This window comes from Saccostrea cucullata, unplaced genomic scaffold (genome assembly GCF_032062105.1).
Source record: "Saccostrea cucullata isolate Sc308-1 unplaced genomic scaffold, CSIRO_AGI_Scuc_v1 ctg1662, whole genome shotgun sequence".
NCBI lineage: Eukaryota > Metazoa > Mollusca > Bivalvia > Ostreida > Ostreidae > Saccostrea > Saccostrea cuccullata.
In genome coordinates, this window is record NW_026919092.1 from 51,026 (window position 1) to 75,965 (window position 24,940).

Consider the following 24,940-nt stretch of genomic DNA (forward strand, 5'->3'; position numbering starts at 1 on the left):
CATATTATTTGAAAATTTCATTAATAACAAAAAGATTTCTTAAACGCAAAACAGTGACTTAATATAAGATCTGCTATAGTTATGAAATATGTCTTTCTGCAATGCGAACATTCATTTTAATATTTGAAATTATAGTTACAACGTAAATGTGTTTGGTAATTTATATAAGATTCAACAAATCAATATTTAAATGACTGAAACAAACGGATAACGTAACAGTTAGCCAATCACTTTTAAATAACTGATATATGCTTTGCCTTTTATAATTAAGTGTTTGGTATGCCATATTGCAAACTCTTAAAGGTACGCAGAAGGTAGCTTTAAATACAAATTACAATATGGGAGATCTTTGGGCTATCTATTTAATGTTTGTAATCTTTGCGGTGTCTCAATCTACCATTATTTCGCGAAAATATATTGCAAAACCTGAAATGGATGATAAGAAATCAAATGACGAACTTGTAGGAGAACACAACTCTACATCAGTTAGAGAATGTGCAGCCCGCTGTCAAAGAGAGTGTAGTTTCTATGGGTTTAATCCTCAGATGAAGAAATGTCGTACCCACAAGAAGATTTTCACGTCGGGATTGTCTAATGAGGGTGGCTGGAGATACTACTCACATAACTGTACGTATATTTTTTCTTTCCCAAGAGTCTCAAAATCATTATTTTATTTTCAAACAGCATTTTTGAGGAACTTCTTGATTATTCATTACTATGTAGAGTACTATTTTTTATTGAAATAATACTTTTTTGAGATGTTACATGTGAAATAATCTAATGGTTTTTTTTCCATCGTTTATTATTGTAAATTATAGTCCTGTCTTCTAACTACATTTTTCTGAATAACTAATGAATTTGAAATTTTCTACTTTTGTCTTTTTTCCATTTCCGTTGATATTATCTTTGATAAATGTCTACTTCTTCTATTAAAGAAAATACTAATAAAAAAGTTCGGAGCTTAAACCATGACACAATACAGAAATAAAATTCAATTTAAATTAATAACAGTGCATCTTTTTTCAACCATTTGAAAATTATTGTTTGTAATTGACACTGACTGAAAAAAACGGGTGTTTTTGAAGTAGTACATATATCTGTACTGTAGCAAAGATAGGAACACTGCTACAAGGACTTCTGGTCATTCTATGCCGCCTGGTAATTTTTAAAGAAATTTTAGTTTAAAAATTTAACTTTTTTTGTACAGTAATAGTTGAACAAATTCTAAATTATAGTTAACATCTTTACCTGAACAAATAACAGATAATCTAAATCCTTATTCCAGGTATAATGTATCCTCTCACTACCTGTATATACATAGTATGATTTTAGCATTGTGTTTGTAGTTATTTCTGTAAATTTTATATTTTTCTTGCCTTAGTTATTCCAAAAGACTGTAAGGATCTACAATCAGATGGACACATTAACTCAGGGGTGTATGAAATATATCCCTATGGCACCATGACCAGTCCTGTCCGTGTTTACTGTGACATGACGACAATGGGCGGTGGGTGGACGGTATGTAATTAATTTAATACTGTATAGTGAGTTATTTAACGAGCTTGGCTCCTGATATTTAAAGTCGTAAAGGTTGTTTGTCAAGAATATTTGTAGTTTCTACTCACATACCTTAATTAAAAAACAAATCACAAAATGCGTTCACTATGCTTATTTTGGCGCTACAGTAAATTTAATGTGACCTTTTTGCACTGTAATTTGTGTCTTGATAAAACATGACAGCTTTGTGAGGCTATAATTGCTTACTTTTAAAGGCAATCCAAAAACGTGTCAATGGATCCCTCAGTTTTGACAAAGATTGGACGGCATATAAAAATGGTTTTGGTGCCCCAGAACAGGATTTCTGGATTGGTAAGTGTAAGTATATTTTAAATAGGAACTTTTAGACGCTTCAAAATTCAGCAATATGGTTTTTTTTTTGGGGGGGGGGGGGCAGATAAAAATATATGAAACCGTATCGAAGATACTTTCGATTTTAGGACAGGATAATATGTTTTGTAAATATTCACTTATTGTGTTTAATTGTTATCTTAAATAGGAAAATAATGAAATCAAGAGGTAAAAATCGCTTTTTGGCATGGTCTTAATGAAGCTACAATTAGAATGAATATCTACACCTTAGAAAAAAAATTCATGAATGAATATTTCGTATTAATAGAATTTTTGTATTGCAAAAGATTTTACAGCTGATTTCAAAATATTTCTTTATGCAGGAAATGACGTTATACATCAATTAACAAAAGAAAATAACTCATCCCTGTATGTGTCCATTACTCTACAGAATAGTACAACACTCTATGAAATGTACGATGGATTCTCTGTCTCCGACGAAACAGGAAAATATCAACTCTTTCTTGCAGGACCTGCCACGGGAACCTTAGGTCAGTGTATTTCAACTAAGAACTTAAAAGAAAAGATTCAAATCAAGTATTCCATCAAATTCATCTCTGCAATGAATGATTATTAACTTGAAAAAAAAAACTGCAAATGTTTTGTTATAATATTCCGTAAACGTCCTTAATTCCACATGTTGACTTTTTACAAATTCAATTGTAACTGAAATTCTCATTGGTAAGAGGTTGGAATTTTTAAATTATATATTTAAAATTTATAGAACAAACTATTCTTAGATAGCATACACTACTGGCTTTTAAAACCCCTGTCCGCATGAAAATCCCCTGTCATTCTTTGTATCCTACAGCATATTCACAGTAATCTACGGTATATATACAGTATGCTACGGTATGCCAGCTCTGTATATACAGTATATTTCTGTATTCCACTGTATGTATCCACAGCATCCACAGTTACATACAGTATGCCACTGTATGGCTACTGTTTCCTACAGACAACTACGGTAAACCCCAGTACATGCCCCAGTACGCCCCTGTATATGTACATTGAAGCAAAAAGAAGAAGTTTACATACTCCCAGAGCATTGTGCTGTTACCTAAGATGTTGGATTATCAATTAAGTACATTTACTTATTTACCTGAGAAATTTTTTAACAAATTACAAACACAAAGTTATATTTTTTATTTGTTAAGAGACTTATTGAGTTCTGTCATAATTCTGAAATAGCTCTGAAAAATTAATAGGGGTAATGCTGCATTTTGGAAAATTGTAGTATTTAAAATTGATTGATTTTCGTTGAAAAAATTAATAAAATTAATTAACGGCATGAAATTAATCTTGTAAAAACAAATCGATCTATTTCTTGACAAATGCAGAGCTGCATAGTAGACACGGCACAAAATAAACAAGGTGAAGTGGTAAGTGGAAATTAAGTAAAATAAATGACTTTAAAAATACAAAATTAATAAATAAACTAATCATTCATCTTATCAAGGTCTTCCGTCTTCACGGAAGACCTTATAGTGATTTTACTGTTTCTTATTATTATTCTTTTTTTTGACAAAAATTTTGTGCACGCGATTTCTCGAAAACTATTCAGCGGTTTCTCATGAAACTTTCACAAAATATGTGTCATTATATGAAGTTGTTACATCCGAAGAAAAATTTGGAAAATTCGCTTCTGGTGCCAAGTTATAGACAATTTCCTGATTTTAAAATGCGATAATGTCGCGCACTTTTATCGAATATGGCTAGGGATATGAACTGGAGACTTATTTGGATAATAGATCACGACTTTCTGGTTTGCAGAATCACCTTTTCGTGCGTCGTCAGTACTTCCGGTCGTTACGAGATTCAAATTTTAAAATTTTTTTTTTGTTTTTCAGTATTTTTCATTTATTTTTGGTATATTAATAGAAATCTTCCCATAATGCTTATTATCTAATTTGTTTGAATGTTGATAAATCTATACTCTAGATATTAGCATTCAAAAATCTGAAGCGGGTCCAAAATGGCGACTGTCTCAGCCAACGCCGACATTTCGCAATAGTGGTTTATGGAGTCAGCCGAGCGTTTGCTTGAACAAAAGTAACATAAGAATAAATGAAATGTAAAGGAATACTTGGAATGTCACGTCATACTTACGTTGCAGTTCTGTGTCAAACTAACGTCTTCTATAATTGGTTTAGGCTGGTTTTCAAAGTAGAGAAAGAAAAGACTAAATGTGCAAATGAAATTCGATACCTAATATCTTTTGTGCATTACGGAAAAACAGATCTTAAATCATACTTAGAAGTAATACTTTCTCAAAAAAGAATATCAATTAATATTGTCAGTATATATCTTACCCACTTGGTTTTTCTGCACACTTGTGTCATATTAAACTAATAAATAATACAAAAATAAAAAAAAGGATTTTTTTTAAAGATCGCTTCATGGAGTTTATTTGAGCATTCTTGTCTCAAAGATCTGATTCAAGTTATTTAGCATAAATGATATCTGATTCCTTGACCGTCGTAGGGCGAGCCATGTTTTTCGGCGAAACGTTTCAACCTTTTTCGATTAACTAATCGGGATAGTTCACTTTGGTATAAACAGGAAATTGAAAAAAATTCATAACCGTTTCACCGCTTTAGTGTTACATGCATATATACAATATGTAATTTGTAAAAAATATGTTAAATATACTTTCTAAACCTCGAATCTTAGGCTATAAAAACGTTCTTTTCTTAATTTCATTGAAGCTATCACACGTATTTAATAGAACATTCCAAAGAAAAGGGGCGAATATTAACTCGTGGCGTTTGGTGCTAAATTTTGAATAGTGACCTGCCTGTGATAATTTTAAGAGAGAAGCACTGTTTCGTGAATATATACAAGTAGATTTAGAGTAGAGGTCCCGATAGCGTTATATTTAGTGCGTTGGAATTTCATTATCAATCCCCTTGTGTGCAAATCTTTTTTTTTTTTTTTTTTTACTTTTGTCAGCTCGATTTTACTTTTTCTTTCCGGAATCGGACGGAAGACCTCTCGTTGCTCGCAACGAGTTTAACATCTAGTTTATTTATTCTGTTTATAAATTTATCAACAAAGACATAAATAAACAACATAAATAAAAAAAATAATTTATTTATTTTTGTAATTGACAAGACAACAAAGTAATCAATTACTGGTATATATACCCCCCCCCCCACCTTGATTTTTTTTAGCTTTATTTTGTATAAAATCATATATCCCAAAAATATGCTACAAAGAATTTTTAAGCATATTAAAACAAATTTCAATTATTTTACGTTCATGATGGATATCAAAATAATCTCACATTATGCACAATTTTAATTTGTCAATTGCAGTTTCATATTTTTACTTTGTTTTGATTTTAAAAAAATCGGTTTTCAAAATCCTAACACGATTATGAAAAAAACTTCAAAGCCATTGATTGTTTACCAGTGACACGGGGTACACAGTAATGACACCTATTGTCTTTTTCACTGACCACTGTGCCTTGTTTATTTTGTGGCAGAGAGCGACCGTGTCCACTCTGCAGCTGTTTGAAATAACATTTCTCTTTGCATGAGAACCGATTTTTGTCAAACAAAACAAAATAAAAGTATCAAAAAAGCTATTGACGGGTTTAGATTGTGCATAATGAGACGATTATTTTGATATCCAACACGGAAGTAAAATAATTAAAAGTAGTTTATGTATGCTTCAAAAAGACTTTGAGAGACATTTTAGCGTAAAATTGTTACACAAAATAAGCCAAATAAATCCAACTTTAGGGTATACAATTAATAATTTTGTTGTGTATTCAATTTAAAAATAAGAAAAAAAAAACTAGAAAAGAAACTCGTTGTGAGCAACGAGAGGTCTTCCGTTCGATTATGAAAAAAAAAACAACACAAAAACGAGCTGAAAAAAGTGATAAAACTTTTTATGGAAACGAAGTGGATTGAACCCGAGTCGCCAGCGTGAAAATCCAAAAAGCTTACTACTACACTATTGGGACCAAAGATCTAAATGTACTTGTACATACTTCTGCAACAGTACATCTGCCCTATTATATTTATGTTCAATAACATAAATCAGATCTTGATACAATAATGTTAATATAAACTCCATTGAACGATCTTTTTTTTAAAAATGTTTTCTTACAATTGTCTTTTCTATCTGTTTAATATGACAGAAGTGTGCATGAGCAAAACAGTGGTTACGCGTTTGATACTTACTATATACATCTATATTGTTTCTTAAAAACATTTACTTATAACTATGATTTAAAATCTGATTTTCCGCAAAAAGCAAAATATATTAGGCATCGTATTACATTATCACATTTAGTCTTTTCTCTTTCTTCTCTGAGAACCAGCCAAAGCTAATTACAGAAGACGTTTGAGACAACTATGGATTAAAACTTAGTTTGACAGAGAATTGCATCGTAACTACGACGTGACAATCCAAGTTTTCCTTTACATTTCATTTATCCTTAGGTTACTTCCGTATAACTAAACGCTCGGTTGACTCTGACTTGCGCAATGTCGGAGTTGACAGAGACAGCCGCCATTTTGGACCCGCTTCAGATTTTTAAATGCTAATATCTAGAGTTTGGATTTATCAATATTCAAACAAATTATACAGTAAGCATTAAAAGAAAGGTTTCTATTAACATTCCAAAAATAAATGAAAAATATTGAAAAACAAAAAGTTAGAAAATATGAACATTTTAATTTCACTTTCGAAAGCAACCGGAAGTAATAACGACGCACGAAAAGGTGATTCCGCATATCTAGAAGTCTTCTTCTATCATCTCTAATAAGTCTCCAGTTAATATCTTCAGCCATTTTTGAAAAAAAGGGGGAACAAAAATCCATTTTAAAATCAGAAAACTGTCAATATCTTGGAACCGAAGGTGAGTATTCCAAATTTTTCTTGTCATGCCACAACTTCATATAATGACACATAATTCCTGAAAGTTTCACTGAAAACCACTAAATAGTTTTTGAGAAATCGCCTGCACAAAATTTTGGGGGAAAAAAAAAATAATAATAATAATAAGAAACAGTAGAATCACTAGAAGGTCTTCCGTGAAGACGGAAGACCTTAATTATGCAATGATTTACTACATGCAATTAATCAGATTAATTTTTTTAAAGAACATCAATAAATTAAAAAAAAAAAGAATTTTCAAAATGCAGCATTACCTCGGCTGTGTTTTTTTTTTCACGAAAGGTATAAATTCAATCCAAGTATTTTATGGATTAAACAGGTGTTTCCAAAAAAAAAAAAAATAAATAATAATAAAATAATTAAATAATTTATGAATAAAAATAGATAGATGAATATTTTTTAAAGCAATGATTTATTAATTTTTCAGCGTTATTTCAGAGTTATAAAAGAACTCAATAAGTCTCCTAACAAATTAAAAAAAAATTACTATGTGTTTAAAATATTGTTGAAAAATTTCTTAGGTAAGTAACTCGATCATCACACATCTAAGGTAACCGTACAGTGCTCTGGGAGTGTGTAAACTTCTTCTTTTTGCTTCAATGTACATATACAAGGGCGTACTGGGGCATATACTGAGGTTTACCGTAGTTGTCTGTAGGAAACAGTAGCCATACAGTGGCATACTGTAAGCGTATCAGGGCCTACTGTATGTAACTGTGGCATGCTGGGAATACACACAATGGCATACAGAGATCTACTGTATATACAGAGCTGGCACACCGTAGCATACTGTGGATATACCGTAGATTACTGTGAATATGCTGTAGGATACAGAGAAAGACAGGGGATTTTCATACGGACAGGGGTTTTAAAAGCCAGTAGTGATATTTAGTAACACACATTGATCCGCCGTTGTTATTTAACTTAGGTAACTTAAAGATTTTCAAAAATTCCAATTTTAAACCACAACTGAATAAAAAGCATACGGTGCGCCATTGATATGTAATTTCGACATTTTTATCAAAGCTTGATGTTCAAAGAAAATAGAAGTACTTTAGTATTGAGAATGATATTATGTTGTGATGTTATTTAATTACTTATCTTTGTGATATATTTTCCTTACTTCTATAGGAGACAGTATGTTAGATACTGGGAGTTATGGTAAACCTGACAAAGATCTGTCAGGGATGTCATTCTCCACCCCTGAGAGGGATAACGACGGGTGGAGGACTGGTAACTGTGCTGTTGACTGGGGAGCTGGGTGGTGGTATAATAGATGTTACTTCGGCTTACTCAACGGTCCCTGGTCCTCATCCAACCAACCATGGTACCCTACAGTAAGAGATGGGTCATCTATAAGAGGTACAACGATGATGAGCAGACGTCACTAGGTAAACCTCATTTAATCATAAATCATAGTAACATTTATTTTGGTTATTTCTGTGAAAATTTCTAATTGCTATAAGAGATTTTGAAAAGAAAAAATATGCTCAAACATGTATTTGTGTTAAGTTTTAATTTGTTTCTTTTCTTTTTTTTACAGGAACCACCAATCAACCACAATCGTTTAAGATACAAGAGACAATTTAAAATTGATTTTTCATCAGGAAGTTCCTTTTTAAATAATATTTGACTTCAAGTGACAAAACATGTAAACAGATATGCTTTCGGCGAAGAGAGGGCTGAACTCTTCTTTAAAGCAATATTTTTTAAAATTGTTTGCTAATGAATGTATTCAGTAAAAGATGTACATTATAAGTGTTGCAATAAATTTGAAATTAGAAATATTTCGTTCTTCTTTACAAAAACTGATAAATGAAAATCATTCATTCTACAAAAATACGACCAATTAAGATTCCTCTACGTCGTTTACAAATATACCGTTCTAATATCTTGACTATAAATTTGATGATCGATTTTAACCGCAGGTCTCAACCTACACACATGGATTGTAAATATTTACCTATATATATATATGCAATTAAAGTTTCGATAAGAAAATAATGTAATGTTCAAAAACGAATTCAACCACAAATCTTCATGTCGCTTCATTTATTTACAATTACAAGATGGAATTCTCAGCCGTAAAAGAGTCCCAAACAAATTGCAATGAATGTTAAAAAATGTTTTTATCCTGTATAAAATGAAATCAAACCACTTCTCGCAATGCATAAATCTTCTTTCATAGGAAATCATTGCGTGTCGCTAGAAATTGATTCACTTCCGTAATCATATTTTTTATTTCACGAACAGAATGCAGATTTCAAAAAGAACTGAAACTTTTCTGAAAGTGACCATGGAACCTTAAATATTTGATTCTAGTAGAGAGTCAACTATTCAAGATGATCATGTTTTAGAAACAATAAAAAAGAATTACAGAGAAATTGTTGTCTCTCTTCAAAATTTAACTTCCGTAAGGGTATTTCAGGAAAGTTTTTGGATTAAAGGTATACATTTCTTTTTATTATTGTCGGAGCGAGATGCTTCATCCTTCTTTTTAATATACGAAAAAAAAAAGTTTTTTCTTCAGCTATCGCCGCCGAGAATTTAACTCTTATTGCTCGGAAATTAACTTCCGTAACGTTAACTTCCGTAACTATATTTTAATCGAAATTTTGTTTTAATTTCAGATTCATGCGAAACTTCATGAATCAAAGTTGCAGCCCATATTGCTTTAAGATATAATTTACACCGTCCAAATTAAAATCACATATTTTGACCAATATTTCAAAATAATTTTTTTATTACATTATTTTAAACTACTCGATATCTGTGACTGATCAGCACTTAAGTCGTAAAAAAGTTTGATCAAGAAAATGATTTATTGCCTATTTAGATTTTTAATACCCAAAATATGTTATTTGTAGTGCAAAAAGGTAACACAATAATTTACGCGCCTTAATTTGCTTAATATGTTCAATGATTAATATTATTCATACTATTTTACGTAAAATAAGATAACATTTATTGCTATGGTTACATCTGAAACAATATGATAAAGATTAAAGTTTTGATCTAAACTCTGCATAATGGTCAACACAATTGTGCCGTAGCTCAGAAATATGCACACAGACCCTTACTTTCTCTGCGAGTCTGAGTCATACTGTGTGAATACTAATCCAACATATGCTTCTCAAAAACTCCTTGATAAGACAATAACTGTATATGTTAAAAGTCATTTTTGTTCCCCTTAAAGGCAACTATTTAGAATAATATTCATATATGAATAATTGATTTTTATTTTGTAGAAGCGATTTCATTGAAAATATTTCCAATACATTTTTACATTTATATGCACTCATAGGCTTTGTACGAATACATCTCTGGTAAAAATATTAAGTTTGCTTTAGTCTGCGCTCAATATTTTCTGAAAGGAAAACCGCTGGGAAATAAGAAGTTTTATACACATTATGCTATAATAACGGGAAAACGGGAACTCTATTATGTCATATTTCTAAACTAATAACAATTTGATCAAATTGCAAAATACCAATTAAGGTCACATGTATAGTTGTGCAAATGAAAACTATATATAAAGTAAAACAAAGACATTCAATTTAAGGGGTCATTTGAGACACTTAATCATTAATTGAGGCAAAACGATTTCAGATAATTTTGTTTTCATTCCTTAAAGCATAAACATCTTGATATTGTCCTAACAGATAAAGCATGTTCAATTCGTCGATCGATCGATCGATCGATCGAGAGAGAGAGAGAGAGAGAGAGAGAATTTATATGCATCAGTGTCCTTAATACATGTGCTGATAAGTGTAGATTTACATTGATTTAAGGTTGCATAATTCTCCTTATATAATACTTATTTAGTAGAGTTATATGTTTTGGGGTAAAAGAGTAAGATGAATGCTTCCTGAATGGTAATTTGAATTAAGACATATGTATTCAATTGCTTGCATTTTTTGGCGTTTTATATTTGTGTTGTTGAACACTAACTATTCTACACTATGTATTAATTGATTTATTGGTAGATTAAGATTTCTGGATCTCTTAACATCAAATACGCAAAATGACATCTTTATCTACTTTAGTTTGTGTCTCTTTGGCAATACGATGTTATTGACTTAATTATAAATGCTCTTAAATTCTGCACAATCAAAAACAATCTTCCTAACAGTATAATGAGCACTCAAACTCATAATCTTTTCTCTTTGTTTGCTTTTTTGTTCACTAATTACTTGTTCTTGTCTATGCAATTACGATTCCATGATGTAACCTTTTTGAATCTAATATGTATGAAAACTAATTGCTAATGGGGATTTTTTTTTTTTTACATCTGTAGAGAAATGAATGTTCACCTCTTACATATCCACTTCTTTAGACTGCGATCTGTTTGAATTTAAAGATAATTATTCAATCCACACTTACATTATTTTTTTATTTACCTAGCTTAAACCTGCCATGATTTTAATTACATGATTTTTTTATTTTTTGAATTAATCCGATATAAATGATCACTAATTACTAAATTTGTTACAACTTTGGGTAAATAAATGCTTTCCTCCGAACAACAAAAATGAATTTGAATTACCACGCAGGTTTGTTAAGGCAGCACACGGATCAGAATTCGGCGAATTAACACTTTTTTAAATAATATGTAACACTAATAAATCGGAAAAGTCATGGATAAAACTTTTGCTATCATTATGCATTCTATAGACTTCAATGGGTCTTATACTACAGGAAGCACTTCACCACGACGTCACCACGTGACGTCTATAATTAGAAAAAATGCCTTAATGAAAAAGTGAAAAGTTCAACACTACCCCAGGGATAATTAATTTCAATTTGTAATAATAGTTATGTTAAAACATCTCTGTACCATGAAAAGTGCTGCTAGAATCCTACTGTCCTATCACAGAAATAATTATTCAGCACTTTCGGACGAAACCTTCCCAAAATTTTTACATTTGGTTCGTAAGATCGGAAAAATCACATTGATCCCCGTAAACCATACGATTCTAGCAGCACTTTCCAAAATCAATAGAATAAGAACTTTAGATAGAAACAAAAATTAAGTTTCAAAGTATGCGGCGTAGTTTTGAACTTTTGCATCTTTTTTGTTACGAACGACAGAGGAAAGGCTGATCGGCAAGAAAACACCCTGTCTGATTTTATTTTACGAATAATTTGTAGAAATATATTAGCATAAGGTTTATTCCCACATGAATCAAACATGATATTCATTACAAATGCTTTTAAACTCCGATTTCTTGTGTTTTTTTTACATGAAATCTTGTTACGTTTCACTTTCACTCTGCTACTGCATGATCAACAGTTATGACGTCACGGGTTTGGAATTTAACCCCTGTGAAACATAAAAGACCCAGAAACGACAAAATTCCGTTTTTTATTATGCCTCTGCGTATTTTGATTCATTTTTTTACGACCCCGAATCAATTTTAGATATCGATTTTAAGAAATTGTCATCTCTAAACTTCACGTCATATAGCTTACTATGACGTCATATCATATAGGCAAGTAGAATATTTGGTTGTAACTTTAATATACCTGCGCATATCTACATTGGATTCATAAACTGTATAAAAATCCATACAAAAATATATTGTGGATCCAGTTAATAGTCTACCAAATGTCTTTTTTCTCAGCATTGTAAAGGCTGCATAAAGAGGGCGGGGCTTAATCTTACGGGAAAGGTTTACTGTGGAATTACACAAAAACTATTTCTCATAATACCCGAAAATGAAATCGTGCAATTTTAAACTGAGTGTAATAAAAAAAAAACATCAAAACTGATCAATGCGTTAAGTTTTTTGCTTGTTATAATTAAATCCCACCTAGCAGGTTATAAACAAGTCACTGGTTCATTTGATTGCATTGAACTTCGTGCTGTAAGAGGAAGATCAATTTTTTTTACAGTGAAAATGCCTTTTACGATTTAACAGAATATTATTTACATATTTAAGCTAGAGAGTTAATACCCATTAAACCTGTAAAGTGCAATTATTCATTAATTAAACAGAGAATGTATTGAATCAGTTCTTACATATTTTTAAGTACAGGGTTTGTATGTTTAACATCGAGCACATAAATAAATAGCCTTGTCGCAAGAAAATATGCTTAATAGATCTTAACATTTCTTGAATATACCACCATGATTTCTAAATTACAAAAGGTGACGGTTTATCGAGAATTAACTATATATATATATTCAACGGACTAGGGTCTAAATTCAACACCTTTGGTCTCACTATTCAACGTTGAAAAATGACCCCCGGGTCATTTTTCACCTCGGGTCAAAATTCAACGTTACAACGGCTCTTCATAGTGTAACAATAATAATATAATGATATATAAAGAAAGCACAAAGAAATTCACTTTTACATGGATACCCAGGCAAGTCAAAAATCTTGCTTTCGAGGCCGATGGACTTCTCGCGGCGCTGGCAAGCACAATTTACACAACAACTCTTCAACTAACATAACTGCCCTAAGTGAAGAAATATAAATATAGGAAGCGCAAAGAAATTCACTTTTACATGGATACCGACTTCCGCCCCAGCCCGGTTCCTGCACTGCTAGGAGACAGAATCCGTAGGTCGAGAGTTCAACCCCGGGCTGGGGCGGAAGTGGGTATCCATGTAAAAGTGAATTTCTATTTTTTCTATTTCTAGTGAATTATTTTCAGTGGATTACATTATTTTTAGTGGATTGCTTACATGCAGTTAATGTATATAATCCACTGAACGCGCGTCGATCCTTTATGACATCACTGAGAAATTACGTCGAACCTTTATCCACAGCACATTTATGACCTCTTGACCCCGAACCAGTATTTATACAGTTATAGATACCCATTGCTTTCTCCAGTGTAATATAAAGGAAAATATTTGCAAATGTAACCATAATAATTTGAACACGGTTTTTTAAAACAAAAACTTGCCAGACCTTTTGTCATTTCATTGTTAAACGACATACGTATTTTAGCGCAAACGGAAGTGGGTATGCATATAAGTCGGTACATATACTTATGTAAAGAATTGAACACATACCAAAAAAATGATATATAGAAATCCATTAGCGCACAATAAATTTTAGCCTTTAGGTGCTAGTGCGCCAATTATTCTATTTTTACAGTTTTTGGATTGATTGTTTTAATGAAGGAAGGGACATTTTAAAAATGATATTTGTTATGTTGTCCAGTGAAAGCAAACATGGAGAGATTGTCCTTTGTTAAGCAATTTGATAGGAAAGATTGCCAACTTTCAGTTTGATAAATAAATGAATATCTTAACAATAATAAAATTATTAAATCCATGAAATATTGATTACTTTAGACTTTAAACATATCAAATATGATAAAGTGAAGGCACAAATACTTTATATCCATATATATTAAACGACGCTAAAAAGACAGAGGACGGGTTTTAATGGTCACCATGCTCATTCCGCAAAAAGGATATCATTATCCACCCATACTATTGCTAGTCAGGCCATTTCTGACAAATGAATAGTTTTTGTTGCAAAAAATAACTTTCATAGTAAGAAATATGAGTAAAAAAAGCTTCTGTTACAGAACACGGAGCATGTCACGTTACCGCCTATATCAAGTGATCTGCACAAGGGCAGAATGGTTGTAAATTCACGTTAAAATCGGAGAGAACAACTTTTAAAGATTTTCAACGCGGAAACCCTATATCATTTCTTATTAGTAAATTATTCAATTAGTTCGCGAAATTTTTTATCACCTCTGGTATATTATATACATGTACACATTTTAGAAAAAAGTAAAAATACTTTGAGAAACTATAATGAGAAACATTGTTTACAACCATGTGATTACTGCATTTCATCATAATAGTTTTCTATGGTATGTTTCTATTAGAGTGAAGTAATGCAATTTTTAATAAATGTCATGAATGTTTGAAAGTATGTGTCACAACATATTAGTTGAAAAAAAACTCCACTGTTTAGCTAGAGAAATTAAACTTTATAGTAACAGACATACAAATACATCAAAGCTTGGTTTCCGAGTGCCTTGGTGTCTGTTCCGTGAATCTATCTACACGTCATAATTAGTCGACCAGTGACCATCCCCACCTGTCTCTTTTAATCCGCCGCGGTAGGTACTTTTTCAACTTCCTGTAAATTCATATCAGTTATAAAGTGCATTCTGATTGACAATAAGTGATGAAGATTAAAATAAAATGAAATAAAAAGTTTAAGTTGGTTATGCCATTATGTCGCTTAGATAGTATTCAACTAACTGAAAACATAACATGATATGATATATTCTTACTCCAAAGAATCCATGCGTTTCACTGCGGCTGGTAGTTCACGTCCTTTCAATATCTTCCATAAATGACTTTAGAATTGAAAAACAAACACATTTTAGATAATTTTGTTTCCATGTTAAAATGAATTGTTACGAAGACGCCAGGCCCAAGGATCATATAACAGACTTTATTAAATGATCAGGAATTTTAGTGCTCTCTGATTGGTCTAGACGCCTTTTCCTGAGATGTACCTCAGAGTGAGTTCACCTCATATGACGTTCTGGGAGGTTTACTCGGGTTTTCCCTCTTGACCAATCATAGATTTGGTTACAGATTTTTCAACCAATCAGATTGCGTGTTTCAAAGCATGTGTCGGGTGAATGTAAACATGTCAGACGCCAGTACCAAGGGGATTAAACGCTTTTGAAAGTAAATGGTTGAGTATTTATTGTTTATTTGATAATATTGTTTTAAATTTTTAACTACTAAATGATAATTAGATATGTCGTGACAATTACATGTATATTATGGGTGTTTTTATTTAATGGAGACAAGATTGAAAGTGTCAAAAGTACGTGTTGCAAAATTCCTGATCATTTAATAGATCGGTTTTTGACTTTTGAAATCGGTATACTCTTGACTATACAGACCTTGTCAGGTATTGGTTAACCTCGGCCTCCGGCCTCGGTCAACCAATACCTGACCAGGTTGTATAGATACGAGTATACCTCACCAAAAGTCAATAATTGTATATTGACAGACTTAGACTTAGTCAAAATGTCAATAACCTGTAAAATGTTTATTAATTGCCGAATTTATCTCAAAATTTGCAAATAACATCTTGTTTGTAAATCGATATTGAAACCTATTTTAATTTTGATCTGATTGACTTGAAAAACATTTAAGTAGAACATAAATATTTTGACTTCAGCTTAAATTGAATCAAGATCTTGGCGCCTGGAAAAAGCTTCGTATACACAACCTAGTGTTCATCCAGAAGAAGAGGGAAGGATTTGATGAATATCAACACAGGATTAAATGTAAGTAGAACACTGCATAATTAACATTAAGTTATCTGCATCAGATGTTATTTCAAAATATATACAAGAGACAATTTACTTCAACAAACATCTTATATTTTGTTAGAAATATATTTTTTTATATAAGCGTGTACCTGAACTCACCAAATATAAGACTGTCTTGTTGAGCTATTATAAACAAAAGTTATTCAAATTTGAAACTTGGATCTGCTTTTTTTTTGCCTCATTATTTTTTTTCTGTTTCCAAATATAGAGATGAAATCTCTAAATACATGACATTTTTCTGTTATTATAGAAACAAATATACTTCATGTGTAAATGTAAAATTTTAATATGCTAATTGTAGTGGAATTTATCTCATTTGATTAGTTTGCATATCTTTACTGACGGGACAGCAAATTGTGTTGAAATAAAATGTCAAATTTAAACTTTGAAAAGCTAAATTCCACTCATGTTTATAAACTACAGAAAGAAAGATAGAGAGCAATAGAGGGGACAGATACTCACTCATAATCAGTACCCGGCGGACCCCTGCGTTCGATTGTAGATTCTCTATAACCAGACTTTCTATTACCATTAAAACATGCCGTGGAGAATGACAGATACAATAGCATATAGATCTAAAGATATAAACATACACATATAGATGTAAAGATATAAACATACACATAGAGATCTAAAGATATAAACATACACATATAGATCTAGATATATAAACATACACATATAGATCTAAAAATATAAACATACACATAAAGATCTAAATATATAATCATATACACGTAGATCTAACGTACAGCAACGTGCCAAAAGTTTGTAGACAAAATGGCGGATGTCAACGTCAAAAAGGCAACGTAATACGGATTTTCAGGGGCTATAAAATGATACAGAAAATAAATCTTTCCTCAGTATTTGGTAATATAACCTTTTGATCTGATTATTTTTAACATCCGAGAAGGTAAGGATCTGTAGAGGCTCCGTATGTAGGATACAGGTATATAAAAATCAGATGTCCTGTATATTTCTCTCCAAGTCAGTGACGTTATTTATGTTGGAAAACCTGCGTTTCAGTTTATTTTTTAAGAGAAACCAAATATTCTCGATATTGTTTGCATCAGGTGACTGTGCTGGCCAAAGCATACCTGGAAATGAGTTTCTTTGTTTATATGCTTGTGCAATTCGGTCACGGTGAACCGGTGCGTTGTCATCTTGAAAAATGTAATCGTTATTAGGAAAAGATTTTGCTACAACCGGCCACGGTTGTTCTTTAAGGATGTCAATATATTTGTTTGCATTAATGTTGCCATTAACCACAGTCAGTGTACAAACTCTATCCCAAGTGATGCATCCCCACAACATTAAACTCATGACAGGTTTCGGTGGCGTGCCAGGGCTGATACACGCTGGTAACCACTCTTCCCCTGTCTTTCTCCAAATAGATACTCGGTTGTTTTGGCCCAAAACAACTTTGCATTCGTCAGAGAAGATGACTTTTGACCAATTATTGTCAACAGTCAACAGTCGTTTGCCTCTTGCCCATGCCACACAGTTTTTTCGGTTTTGATCCCTAATCCGAAGTTTCTTCCTGCACACACGTCGGTGGTACTTATTTTTAGATAAATAGCGTTGAACTGATCTTTCAGAAACAGAAAACATCCTACCTTGGTTGAACTGTCCTGTTATATCTTTTAATGGAGTGGTACGATTAGCTTCATAAGCTTGCGTTCGTCTCGGACGTTCATTTTTCTGGGACGCCCCGATCTTTTACCATTTTTCTGCACTTCCTCTCATTTCACACCGTTTTACGACAGCATACATATTTTTCCGGTCTATATTCAGTAATCTTGCAGTTTCAGAATATTTTTCAGTCTCTCTGTAGCTGTCCACGATAATTTGTTTCATAGCAGGTGTTAAATTTTTAGACTTTCCCATATTTGCATTTAAGCGATCGGACAAGGCAACCATATAACAAATACCCACATATGACGTCATATATGACGACAAAAGACACCATGCTTACGTATGACATGCAAAGGGGATTTCCATTATCTGCATTTAGAATTTACTAAAGGAAAAATACACCGTGTTGTGAATTTGCAAAACTAGATCCCCCATTTTGTCTATAAACTTTTGGCAGTTGGCTGTAGCTTGAAATGAGCTTTATTCCTTAGAATTTAATTTCAATGTAGATAATGAGACAATTTATCTCCTGGAAAAAGGCTTCAAATTTAGCATTTTTTATAAGTTAAGTTCAGTGGAACAATACGTTTTTTACGTAACTCATTTTGACCTAGGCATGTGATTTTATATAAAATGTATTAAATCATTTACCCAATCGAATGACGTGATAAAACATAATTTAAATGATTACAAAATAAAATTATTATTTCTGTGGTTTGTGTTGCTTACGTCTTCTTTTAAAAAAAATTTTTAATTATATTGAATAACACATTATACCGAGTAATAATGAATTTAAAATTGACACCGTTAAGCAATGGGGCACAAACACGTATGCCGTATGAGAAATTATTGATGAATAACAGTACCAGGCCTTTGGCAAGGGTGTTCAAACATACGTTAGTCCTCTAAGCTTTACGAATAACTGTAAAAAGGAACACAGGAAGAAACAAGACCTTTCAGTTAAAACTGAAAGGTGGCTTTCAGTAACTTTTCAGTGGCCATTCAGCCACTGAATGGCACATACATTTCAGTGACCTTTCAGTTGCCTTTCAGTCACATTTCATATACCTTTCAGTCACCATTCAGTGGACACATTTCCGTCAACTTTCAGTGGCCTTTCCATCAACTTTCAGTGACCTTTCCATCAACTTTCAGTGACCTTTCCGTCGACTTTCAGTGACCTTTCTGTCGTCTTTCAGTGACCATTCCGTCGACTTTCAGTGACCTTTCTGTCGTCTTTCAGTGACCTTTCCGCCATTTTTGAGTGATATTTAAGTCTCAATTTAGCTATTGTTTCACTAGCGTATTATTTTATAATAAGATATTTTTCCTTAACAAGGAAGCAATATTTTGAATAAAGATTTATTATTCAATCTTTTTTTTTACTTATCGTGATCAAATTCGGGTACCTTAGTATATGTCTAAGTAATTATTTTTTTTAATTACAAGAATAAATAAATCACTTATACATGCCTCTTGTAGAGAAAAATAAATAGGAGATTTTAGCTTTCTAAATGATATTGCTTTAATAAAATCATTCTACTTAGTTTCTAGATAGAGAATTTACAACGATCTTAAATCTTTGACACAGGAACAGGTGCCCGTCTCTGATAATTGTCATCATCCCGATAGGAGATGTGTAATTAATTAGTCTGTCCCCAAAATAAAATATGTGAGACTTATTTAAAATGATTTTTAATTTTATAGTTACATTTGGAAAACAAAAATTCGTCAAGTGATAAAAAATGATGATCCGATAATTAACCGATTCAAAATTTAAATAAAGGCATAACATTCTATAGTGCCTATAGGTGTATTTTCTCATGGAAATGTATAGTTTTGATTGATGAGACAGAATTTATATTTGGAAGATCGCAAGTATTACTGATCAATTTCATTTCTTAATCATGTCATTGTCAAAACTGCAGGATATTTATTTTTTGATACACATTATTTTAAATTCATTTTTAATTAAATGAATAAATAAATCGTTTATACATGCCTCTTGTAGAAAAAAATAAATAGGAGATTTTAGCTTTCTAAATGATATTGCTTTAATAAAATCATTCTACTAAGTTTCTAGATAGAGAATTTACAACGATCTTAAATCTTTGACACAGGAACAGGTGCCCGTCTCTGATAATTGTCATTATCCCGATAGGAGATGTGCAATTAATTCGTCTGTGCCCAAAATCCGCGCACCTAACATAGAATATACAAAAGATATACAAGATATATACACATCGCAGCTCCTCGATACAACAGGTGAAATGATTGTTCCATCGATTTCTATAAATTAATTGATTTTAATTCCTTTCTACTCAACAAGAAGTTGTAGCGTAATTGATAAGGCCGCGGACACCAAAGCAGGCGACCAGGGTTCGATTCTTGGCATGGGAGCAATTTTTTTTCTTGTATTAATTTTTTTCCTATTTTTTTTTTATTCGGAACTACATACTTTTAATGCTATTATACTAGGAAAGAGTGAAATAAAATTTTAGGGAAAAAATAAGCCGATTATTCAATAAAAAGATTCAACTGAATGATCACGGAAAGGTCACTGAAATGTATGTGCCATTCAGTCGACTGAATGGTAACTGAATGACCACGGAAAGGTCACGGGAAAGGGTCTTTTCAGTGACCTTTCAGTGACCATTCAGTGGCCATTCAGCCACCATTCAGTCGACTGCATGATGGATTTTCATCTTGTGGAATTAAATCTAAGCGTTCTAATCGAAAGCAACAAGAACCAAACCAACCTACTTTAAGACAACAAAATCGCTCTCAACAGATACCGTAAATCTGGAAATTTTTGCTGTAGATAAATTTTTAGTAAATTTGCGAGTTCATTGCATTCGCAAAAATATTTTTCTTAAAGGTACTTGGACACAGATTTGAAGTTAATTTTTTTTTTAAAAATAATATTACGATTTTTATATTCTAATAGCATTCCACACATATATTAAATAAAAATCTTATTTCATTTCTAAGTTATTAAAATTTTTATTTTTTTTTTGGCGGGTTTGATAGACACGTCCTTGCACTTTCACAAATTTTAACTTTATTCTTAGTCCTTTGGAAAAATGGCAATCTTGTTGTGTATTAATGAAAAATATTAATACTATAATCCAGAAAATTCAGAGAAGACATGTTCGAAAGCAAAGCAAACACACAATATATTGTAAGTCCATGCAGTTGTGGTGAGCAGACTTTGGCGTTTAAACGCACCCGGTGAATTCTAAAAAAACAATAACAGAACTCGTGCCATGTTTACAAAAACTGTGTACATAACACGAGTGTGCTCGATTTGCTTAACTCTGTACACAACGGAATGACAATACTTGTGTAAGAGTTTTGCTTTCTAACATTTCTACTCTGAATAAAATTATTTTTCAGGATTTAAGTTTTAATATTTCTCAATAATACACAAGATTGCCACTTTTCCTAAGGATTAAGAATAAAGTTAAAATTTGTGAAAGTGCAAGGATGTGTCAATCAAACCCGCCAAAAAATTAAAAGTTTTAATATCTTTTTAATGAATTAAGATTTTTAATTAATTTTTGTGCGAAATGCTATTAAGATATATAATTCGTGATATTATACAAAAAAAAAAATTAACTTCAAATCTGTGTCCAAGTACCTTTAAAAATAAATAACCAATAAGGAGAAGTAAACAAAGCAGTGGTAATTCGCAAAATTTTGAAACGTAATAATTATTCAATACCATTTTGACCCGAATTTGCAAAATAAAATCGACGTAAAAATTTCTAAATTTACGGTATACTTCAATGATTATACGAGGAGTGATCAAAAAGTTCGGGAACTATCTCCATATTTACAAAACCAAAATTCAGATCAGAATGAGATTTGGCACATAAAGAGTCATACAGATGTTCTATTAATAACATATTAACGGAACGGTTTACCCCGTGTTTGTGACGTCACAATGTGAAAATGACGTAATAAGGTAGATCACGTGTGACAAATAAGGTTGACTCAGTCGTATTTTAGAAACGAACAGCTGTAAAGTTTAACGTATATCTTGAGAATTCCTTTGCAGAAGTTTATAATAATTTGTACCCGGTTTATGAAGACAAAAGAATTGTCAGAAATTTTGTCACTGATTGGATTGATTGTTTAAGTGAAGGAAGAGAGATGATTAAAAATGATTTCTGTACTGCTGTCCAGTGAAAGCAAACTGGGAAAGAGACGTGAACCTCGTTAAGTAATTTGATATGAAAGATCACCAACTTACAGTTAGAAAAATAGATGAATATCTTTATGATGATATAATTATCAAATCACTGAAACATCATTTACTTTAGACTTTAAACATATACGATATGTTAAGGTGGAGGCAGGCATACTTTATCCACATGAAATAAGCAACGCTCAAAAGACAGGGGACTTGGGTATTGATAGTCACCATGCTCATTCCGCAAAAGGATATCATTATCAATCCAAACCATTGCTGAGATTAGGCCATTCCTGACAAATGGACTATTTTTTGTTGAAAAAAAAGAAATATAAGATTCAGAAAAAAATAACCTTTTGTGACAGAACGCTAAGAGGCATGTCACCTGACCGCCGATATCACGTGGTTCGCGCAGGGACAGAATGGTTAAAGATGCGCATTAAAATCGGAGAGGACTCCTTTGAAAAACTTTCAACACTGATATCATATCTCATTTCTTTTTCTAGAAATTATTTAATTAATTTGCTAACTATTTGATCACCCCTCGTAATTGTCACTGCTTTCCGTTACGGATCATATCAGAACAATTCAATATGCTTAAAAGCAAACAAGGGAGCTTTTGAATTTTCCCGAGAAAATGAAAACAGATTTGTTTATCTTTAAAACGATATGAATTTTGATAAATTGGATTTCTGATACTTGCAAATGCATACATGTATGTCGGGTCTCTCCATTCCTTCACATCTAAATAATTTCTAAAAAGCCAAACTATTGACAAACAAGTTGATGACAAAAAGATACCAACAGTTGGGTTGAAAGGCATACTTTTGCAAAGCAGCACTGTTATGGCTTTATAAATGTGCTAATTCAAGTGTTAACTGTGAAACACAAAAGTAGCAATTCTTGAGAAAACCAGTAAAAGCATTTTAAGGCTTCTATCTTTAATTAGGACTAAGACAATTATAACTTATGGAAAGAGCTTTTTTTTCTGATTAAAACCTCTATACATTCAAAGGATATGCGTAGAGAAATAGATAAGAATTGAAAGAAAAGTTAAAGTTAATACTCACAATCAAGTAAATGCAGAGATATCGCATCATGTCTCTCAGACTCAGAACAGTTGATGAACAGCATCCCTCCAAATACCTACTTATAAATCCCATTGATCTAAAAAGTGAATGCAATACAATATCACAATGTTTTCAACATTTTGAATAAGATTTTCTGTAATTAGCATTAAATGTTTAAAAATGGATTGCACGTTTTGTCAATAGGTGGTCTTAAATTTCCATTGTAAACCACCTGTTTCTTGCTTTCTGCTCAAAATATTTATTAAAAGAAAGCAATCGAAAAATGAAGTCCCTGAAACGAATGCAACTAAATAAAATCGGCCCAAATTCTCAGAAATTGAAGATTGTGAATTTCATAAATTCCAGCTGTCTCGCTTAAAATCATTTTTTATGCTTTATGGTCGATACAATGACCATGTCAGAAAATACAATTAATCATTGTGTCAAAAGCCGACTTAGGTTTTACATACTTATTGTTAGTGCATTATTTATACACTGAAATAATAACGGGTTTTCCCTATATTTCTAAATCATGACAAGGAGCACACGGCGGCAGTGATCGGTCGGCAGGGGATGCTCACTCCTCCATGGCACCTGATCCCACCTCTGATGTTTTAGAGGTACGTGTTTGCCTTGCTCTTGTGTTGTATTGTTTCATGGACTTGGAGATTGAATACTGTTTGCTATCTCTACGTGATTCATTCTTCCAATTTACATCTTGTAAACAACTTTTTATTTGGATAAATTTCTACATTATCTAAATGTCTGTACGCTAAATTTTTATTCTCTTTTAAAGTGTTATAAGCAAAGATTTAAAGTAGTATAAACCATCAGTCGATATGTTTTTGGCTAATGAGTACAATACAGCTAGGTAAAGGGCTCCCTTACATACATCAGCCTTATAAATACAATACAGCTAGGTAAACGGCTCCCTCACATACATCAGCATTATGAGTACAATACAGCTAGGTAAAGGGCTCCCTTACATACATCAGCCTTATAAGTACAATACAGCTAGGTAAAGGGCTCCCTTACATGCATCAGCCTTATAAGTACAATACAGCTAGGTAAAGGGCTCCCTTACATACATCAGCCTTATAAGTACAATACAGCTAGGTAAAGGGCTCCCTTACATACATCAGCCTTATAAGTACAATACAGCTAGGTAAAGGGCTCCCTTACATACATCAGCCTTATAAGTACAATACAGCTAGGTAAAGGGCTCCCTTACATACATCAGCCTTATAAGTACAATACAGCTAGGTAAAGGGCTCCCTTACATACATCAGCCTTAAAAGTACAATACAGCTAGGTAAGGGGCTCCCTTACCTACATCAGACTAATAAGTATAATACAGCTAGGTAAAGGGCTGCATTACATACATCAGCCTTATAAGTACAATACAGCTAGGTAAAGGGCTCCCTTACATACATCAGCCTTATAAGTACAATACAGCTAGGTAAAGGGCTCCCTTACATACATCAGCCTTATAAGTACAATACAGCTAGGTAAAGGGCTCCCTTACATACATCAGCCTTATAAATACAATACAGCTAGGTAAAGGGCTCCCTCACATACATCAGCCTTATAAGTACAATACAGCTAGGTAAAGGGCTCCCTTACATAAATCAGCCTTATAAATACAATACAGCTAAGTAAAGGGCTCCCTCACATACATCAGCCTTATAAGTACATTACAGCTAGGTAAAGGGCTCCCTTACATACATCAGCCTTATAAGTACAATACAGCTAGGTAAGGGGCTCCCTTACCTACATCAGACTAATAAGTGCAATACAGCTATTTAAAGGGCTCCCTTACATACATCAGCCTTATAAGTACAATACAGCAAGGTAAGGGGCTCCCTTACCTACATCAGACTAATAA

The 24,940-nt window shown here is 32.3% G+C and overlaps 1 protein-coding gene and 1 long non-coding RNA gene across 3 annotated transcripts; both read left to right on the forward strand.

Moving 5' to 3' along the window:
• Positions 1-431: 431 nt before the first annotated feature.
• Positions 432-2,287, forward strand: LOC134279135 (microfibril-associated glycoprotein 4-like; the record flags this gene model as incomplete). The annotated part of the gene is made up of 4 exons (XM_062761495.1): positions 432-627; positions 1,382-1,518; positions 1,773-1,869; positions 2,232-2,287. Coding segments are annotated over exons 1-4 (486 nt in total), but the record flags the coding sequence as incomplete, so codon positions are not given.
• Positions 2,288-2,295: 8 nt separating this feature from the next.
• On the forward strand, positions 2,296-8,495 carry LOC134279162 (uncharacterized). 2 transcript variants are annotated; one of them, XR_009994586.1, is made up of 3 exons: positions 2,296-2,399; positions 7,951-8,210; positions 8,363-8,495. It is a non-coding gene; the product is annotated as an uncharacterized LOC134279162 (long non-coding RNA). The 2 variants fall into 2 exon arrangements; XR_009994583.1 differs by lacking the exon at positions 2,296-2,399 and adding an exon at positions 7,628-7,747.
• Positions 8,496-24,940: the final 16,445 nt, after the last annotated feature.